The 7,134-nt window shown below is 37.4% G+C and overlaps 1 protein-coding gene across 1 annotated transcript; it reads left to right on the forward strand.

The window, feature by feature from the left end:
• Window positions 1–370: 370 nt before the first annotated feature.
• Window positions 371–1,534, forward strand: LOC148554121 (uncharacterized). The gene has a single exon (XM_088492854.1). The coding sequence runs from the start codon at window positions 371–373 to the stop codon at window positions 1,532–1,534; it is 1,164 nt and encodes a 387-aa protein (XP_088348980.1).
• Window positions 1,535–7,134: the final 5,600 nt, after the last annotated feature.

A 7,134-nucleotide genomic window follows, 5' to 3' on the forward strand; every position in this document is an offset into this window, starting at 1 on the left:
ATGCCAAAACTTAGCGCATCTAGCGAAGCAAGCGTGGAGAGTGGCAAATAACCCCGAAGCCATTTGGGTAAAGATCTTAAAAGCAATATATTTTTCGGAGAGTAGCTTTTGGGAGGCCAAAGACAATAAACATGCTTCATGGATATGGAAGAGTATTTTGGAGGGAAGAGATTTTCTAAGAAGACACGGGAGTTGGAGTATTGGAGATGGTTCAAAAATTAACATTTGGGAAGATAGATGGACTGTGAGAGGGAGTAAGCTTGCTAAATCAGGAGATGGGGAGCTCCACGCGATTAAGGATATTTTGTTAGAAGGGGTAGGTTGGAACAAGGAAAAGATACAGCAATATTTCCCACCTCAAGTAAGGGATATGATTCTTAGAACCCCAATAAGCACAATTAACAAAGAGGATAGGCTTATTTGGCCAAAAAGGATGGATGGTGTTTATACCATTAAAACTGGATATCAATGTGCCAAAAAAGAAAAAGAATTTGCTAACATGAACCAAGCATCTTCAAGTGTTAAGTATGGGAAGCTGTGGAAAAAAGTATGGGGGATGCAAGTTCCCCAAAAAATAAAGATGTTTTCATGGAAGGCTTGCCATAATATAATTGCTGTTAATGCAAATCTCTATAAAAAGAAACTAACTAAGTGTCCTTTGTGCAGGATTTGTGAAGAAAAAGAAGAGACAGTGGAGCATGCTATTTTGTTATGCAATTGGACAAGAGCAGCTTGGTTCGGGGCCCAGGTACAATGTTTACCCACATATGACTCAGTAAAATCTTTTGCAGAATGGTTAAAGAAAAGCATTCAAAAAATTAGGGAAGAGGGTAAAGAGATGCAGGACGAGTTAATAAGTAGGCTGGGATTTCTATGTTGGTCAATGTGGAAGAGTAGAAATCAATATGTGTTCCAAAATATAGGAATTAATCCAAAATCAACAATTATCAGAGCAGCTATCTCAGAATCAGAATACAAGAGGGCTATAGATAAAGTTCAGAGTATACAGAATAATAGAACAAGAGAGAGAGGCAGAAGAGTAACCTGGATAGCGCCTCCCAAGGATTGGTTGAAAATTAACATTGATGCATCTTTTTGCAGCCAAACGGGAAGAGCAGTAACCACAGCTGTTGTAAGGAATTGGAAGGGGTCAGTGATAACTGGTTCAGCAACAAAAATCATAACCAATTCCAGTTTGTCAGCCGAGGCCTATGCTTTCAGGGAGGCATTAATTATGGCACAAAATCTGCAATTTGACAAATCAATAATTGAAACAGATTGTCAAGCTCTTGCTCAAGCTTTAAAATCGAAAGGTTCAATAGGGGAAATTGATGCAATTATCAGAGATATCCAGAATTTGATAACAGAAATTTCGCAAATAAGGATAACATGGGTTCCAAGAGAAGGAAACAAATTAGCACATACAGTGGCTAAATTGGCAGATGGAGATGGACTTAATCGATCGTGGACTTGTGATCCTCCGCAACAATTAAAGAATATCATCCGAGAAGATCGGCAAAAGCAACCATCTTAGTGTTTGAGGGAACTGGTTGTTGAGTTTCTTGCTAGAGACCCCAGGTTTCAATACTACCTAATCGGATGTGGTTGGGTAGTCAAGGAAACCAGGGATGGAGCGTTGTACCGAGGAAGCAAGAATCTTCATAGTAGAGGTGTGCATCAGGGTACCATAGGATGAGGAAGGGAGGGAGGCGAGTCCTGCGTTGTCGTTGGCGTTGGAGGCGCTGAGACTGATCCATGGAGAGAGGCAGAGTCGGACAGTTCGTTGCGGTAGGGAGTGGTGCTTTAAGTATGTATTTGTAGGGAGGCTAATTATCGTTCACCAACGGAAATCATGCTCAGGTGCTGCGGGGGGAGGGAAGTGCCGTTTTTTTGTCAGTGGGAGGGAAGTACTGTTTGAACGCAGCCTGAAGCCGGGTCGGGTGAAGCTTTTGTGGTAGTTGAGACTGGGCCAGGTTGTTGGTCTATATCCCTAAAGAAAAAGAAAAAAGAATAAATAAATAAATAAATAAATATAAGTGAAAGCTCGAACTGTTGGGAAGCTTTGAAAGATATATGCAGCAGTCTCGAAGGCAGCGCAGGAGTTTGAAGTGGAAGCTTTGGTAATTAGTTTTTTGGTAATTAACTTGAAACAGCTTTGTTTTGCCGTCTCCCATTTTTCTTTTTTCTATGTGCCCAGCTATTTCTTTGTATTGTGGGTTGGACAGGGCCTAACCCATGACATTGACCAAAAAAAAAAAAGTTCCAAACTCTGCTCATAAATCTCTCTCAAACTGGCAGCGGCCTAGCAGAACAATTTGTACAGAACTATGAAATTGTCAAGGCCTCAAGGGTTACAAAAGCGGAAAGCAAGGTTGTGAGAAGCGAATCCGTCATTAAACTGGTCAAGTGACATATTCAATGGTTTAATAGTTTAATCAAGGTTAAATTGTGGTTGAATCGATTTAATAAAATACTTAAAAATTTAATTATTTTTAAATAAAATTTAAAATAATTTTTTTAATTAACTTCTAATAAGTTCTTACGAGATAATGAGCAACAATTTCTAAAATAAATACTCAGAATCCAAAGTTCTTACGAGATAATGAGCAACAATTTCTAAAATAAATACTCAGAATCCAAACTCAGCAAACTAATTATGCAGAAACAAGTTTCTAGAGTTTCAAAAAACAAAGAAATGAAAAGTACTTGAAAAAAATTAGAAACGAATTAATTGTGACTAATATTGATAACCAAAGAACCAAGTGCAAACAATATTTAATAAATTTAACATACAAAATAAGTAATTTAAGTCATCATCTAAGACAATAAGCATAATAGTGCAAATACTTTTTTATTTATTAGTAGTAAAAAAATATGTAAATAGGATAAATTGATATTTTTTAGTATAAAAGCAATAATAAAAGTTAATTACATAATTAAAAAATTATGAAGAATTTTTTAAATAATAATAAAAAATAATATCACTATTTTCATATATTACAAAGTTTATGAAAAAAATTTTGGATAATAAATCAATTTTCAATAAATTATACATTAATTCTGTAAAAAAATAAATAAATATCAATACATTGGATATTATTATTTACGTACTAATATAATATATATTATCGATTATTAAGTTTAAAATTAATTTTTAACCTAATTTTTGGTAATTAAAATTTAAATGATTGAAATTATTAAATGTTAAATATTTTGTATCTAACCAATTTATTTTTTTATTGAAATTTAAAAAGGATGAGTTGTTAATCAATTTTAAATTTAAATTTAAATTTGAGTAAGAAAATAAAAAAATATTTTAAATTTTATCTCGCTAACTAGAATTAATTTCAAGATAAGAAATTACTTTGTACATCGTATATATTGTAGGATAGTATGGTCATTTACTATTTTTTAATAGTAAATAATAGTGTAAGAAATTAGAAAAAAATGTATTTACAAGTTTAGAAAATATTAATTTATTTTTCAATAGAATAAATTATATATTGAATAAGAAAAGTTATTATTGGTTTTTCTTCACACTAACTAATACTCAACGATGATGTTTCGGTACACCATGTTATCAAGAAATATTAATCGATCTAATAACCTTTGTAATGATATAAGTTTATGAATTTGAAAATTTAAAAATTATTTCATAAAATGTGAAGTTTTAACGAGTAACAATGTTGATTATATTGTTTTGACTTTAAAAATGAATATGATACCAACGAATAAAATTGTCCCAAGTAAATTTTAACAAAGACAAAAGTCCATAAGTATTGCTATTAATGAAAAATTAGTCTATTTTAAAGACAAATATAATTTTTTCTACGAATTCCTAACTCAGCAAGTCGAGGACGACTAATCCACCACATATTGATGCTCTATTTATTAAGGGTCTGTCGCTAACTAATGGATTATTTATACACACAAGACGAGATTCGAACTCCAAATACTTGCTTAACCGGACAAATAAGATGATCATTCAACCAATCCAAATTGATAAAAATAAATATTAATTATTTTTAATACTTTTAAGTTGTAAAATATTTATAACAATAATTAGGGTTAAGTACTGTTTTGGTCCCTAAAGTTGAGCGTGAAAATCGATACCGTCCCTCATCTAATTTTCGATTTAGAAGCGTTCTTAACGTTTTTTTCGTATTAAAATCGTCCTTTTAAAAATTTCTGGACAAAAATACCCTTCATCACTACTGGCACCTTTACCTCCACCACCGGCACCGGCACCAACACCAACACTAACACCGCCACCAACACCAACACCAACACCTCCACCTCCACCTCCAAGAATAACAGCATCAACAGAGATGCAGAAAATCAACAAATCAAGACAAATTTAACACAAGCAAAAACAGAAAGCAACAAATCAACAATGGAGAAGCAGAAGAAGAAACTCAACAATGGAGAAGCAAAAGCAGAAACTCAAGCACAAAGCAGAAAATTCAACAAGAAAGAGAAGCAGAAGCAGAAAATTCAAGCACAAAGCCAAATCAACAGAGAAGCACAAAGCCAAATCAGAAATACAAAGCACAAAGAAGCAGATGCAGAAGGCGAAGCAGGACCACCGGCAGCTCGTGGACGACGGAGCGACGGCGGCTGGGTAGATCGGCGGTGGCAGGAGCATGCATGAACGGCGGCGACACACTCCACGGCAGGGTAGATCGGCAGCTCGGGCTCCCCTTCCCGGCGACGCACTCCACGGTGGCGGCAAAAGCATGCATGAAGGGAAGGCGGCAACGTCTTCCTCTGGTCGTGGTTCTGGCGGCGGCTCGTCGGCGGACCGGCGACGATGCAGGTGTCAGATGGTGGCGGCGGCTATGGCGATGGACTCCTCCCCTCCCTCCCGCGTTTCCTTTCCCCCCACCCCCACCCCCAACACGTTTTCTTTCCCCCCCCCCCCCACCCCCAACGTGTTTCCTTTGCCCCCCTCCCCCAAAACGCTTTTTTTTTATTAAAATAGGGGTAGTTTAGGAATTAAATTAAAAATTTTATTAAAAATGACGATTTTAATATGAAAAAAACGTTAAGGACGATTCTAAATCGAAAATTAGATGAGGGACGGTTTCGATTTTCACGCTCAACTTTAAGGACTAAAACAGTACTATATATATTTTTTTTATTTAAATTTTAATAAAAAAATTTATATAATTTTATGTATTATCCCGTACAGGGTACGGGAACATACACTAGTTGATAACCAAAGAACCAAGTGCAAACAAATTAAGTTGTATTATTTCAAGATTAACTTGTTTTTCCGTCACTGTACATAATCACTTAAATTCTACATAAGTCACACACATAAAGCAAATAAGGATCAAATTTTGCTATTTCCACTTCTACAAAGTTGATAAGTCACTTGGAAGAAAGAACTGCTTGTGGACCAAAAGGAGTATACGCTGTTTCTCTCTCAGCTGTAAGACATTGTGCCTTCTAAAATTTTTTTAGCACGGCCTTAAAATCTTTTGCGGGTTTGGCATTTGCCATCTTCTTGCTCTCCTGCAAAACAAAAATTTTGAAATTAAAGGCGTTGAAGTTCATGGCTTGATCACGGGCTAGATAGGGTTCGGGTTCTTCGGAAGGGGATTTTGAATTTGAGACAGAAAGAAAGAGGGAGGGGTTCTGTGTGTAACAGCGACGACGTCAGCGATTGCAAGGCTTCTGACAGGGAGGAGTCGACGGGAGGGTAACATCCACGACGACGTCTATAAAGTGGCTAGAAGGCGACGATTGTGATGGAAACGAGGTGAGCGAGAAAAGCGAAATGGACGAACTTGCGCAGGTGAAGGGAAGGGGACGACGGCAGAGAGGGGGAATGCGGTGGCTGGGTAGGAGGACCAAGGTTGGGAGACGGCTGGGAGAGGAAGAAAGATGATTTCTGAAGGGAGAGGGTTATGCGTTTAGGTTGGATTTGGGAATTGGGACTGGGATAGTGGGCTTTCTCTTTTTTTTTTTGTTTTAGGCGTTAAACGACGCCGTTTCTGAAACAAATGATAAAATCGGACCTTTAAAAAACCCGGCCGGTTTGGCTAGTTCATTGGTTAACCGCCGGTTTGGCCATTTTTTTAACTGATTTTTTGCAAAACAGTTTTAGGAGACAACCAGATTGGTCAGATGCCGATTCTCGGTTAACCCAGTCGAACCAGCCAGTCCGGTCCAGTTTTCAGAACCTTGGCGGAAAGTTATAATCTTTGGAGAAAATGGGGACTGCTATTATTGTTAAGGTGAGTGGTGCACAAAATTGGAAATCACAATTCTTCACAACTTCGCACAACTAACCAGCAAGTGCACTGGGTCGTCCAAGTAATACCTTACGTGAGTAAGGGTCGAATCCCACGGAGATTGTTAGCTTGAAGCAATCTATGGTTATCTTGTGACTCTTAGTCAGGAAAACAATTCACTTATCAAATTTAATTGCAAAGAGTAAAAGAGTCTAAAATAAATACTGATTATGCAGTAATGGAGAATATGTTGGAGTTTTGGAGATGCTTTGTCTTCTGAATCTCTGCTTTCCTCCTGTCTTCTTGTTCATGCACGCACGTTCCTCCTATGGCAAGCTGTATGTTGGTGGATCACCTTCGTCAATGGCTACCATCCGTCCTCTCAGTGAAAATAATCCAGGTGCGCTGTCACCGCACGGCTAATCATCTATCGGTTCTCGATCATACCGGAATAGGAATTGCTATCCTTTTGAGTCTATCACTACGCCCAGCACTCGCGAGTTTGAAGCTCGTCACAGCCATCCAATCCCAGAATCCTACTCAGAATACCACAGACAAGGTTTAGACTTTCCGGATTTTCATGAACGCTGCCATCAATCTAGCTTATACCACAAGGATTCTGATTAAGGAATCTAAGAGATACTTATTCAATCTAATGTAGAACGGAGGTGGTTGTCAGACACACGTTCATGGATTGAGGAAGGTGATGAGTGTCACGGATCATCAGCTTCTCTATAATTAAGTGCGAATGAATATCTTAGATAGGAACACGCATGTTTGAATGAAAAACAGAAATAGTTGCATTAATTCATCAAAACACAGCAGAGCTCCTCACCCTCAACAATGAAGTTTAGAGACTCATGCCGTCAAATAGTACAAAGTTCAGATCTAAAAT

The sequence above is a fragment of the Arachis ipaensis genome, chromosome B7, assembly GCF_059453495.1.
Source record: "Arachis ipaensis isolate K30076 ecotype BB chromosome B7, ASM5945349v1, whole genome shotgun sequence".
Taxonomy (NCBI): Eukaryota; Viridiplantae; Streptophyta; class Magnoliopsida; order Fabales; family Fabaceae; genus Arachis; species Arachis ipaensis.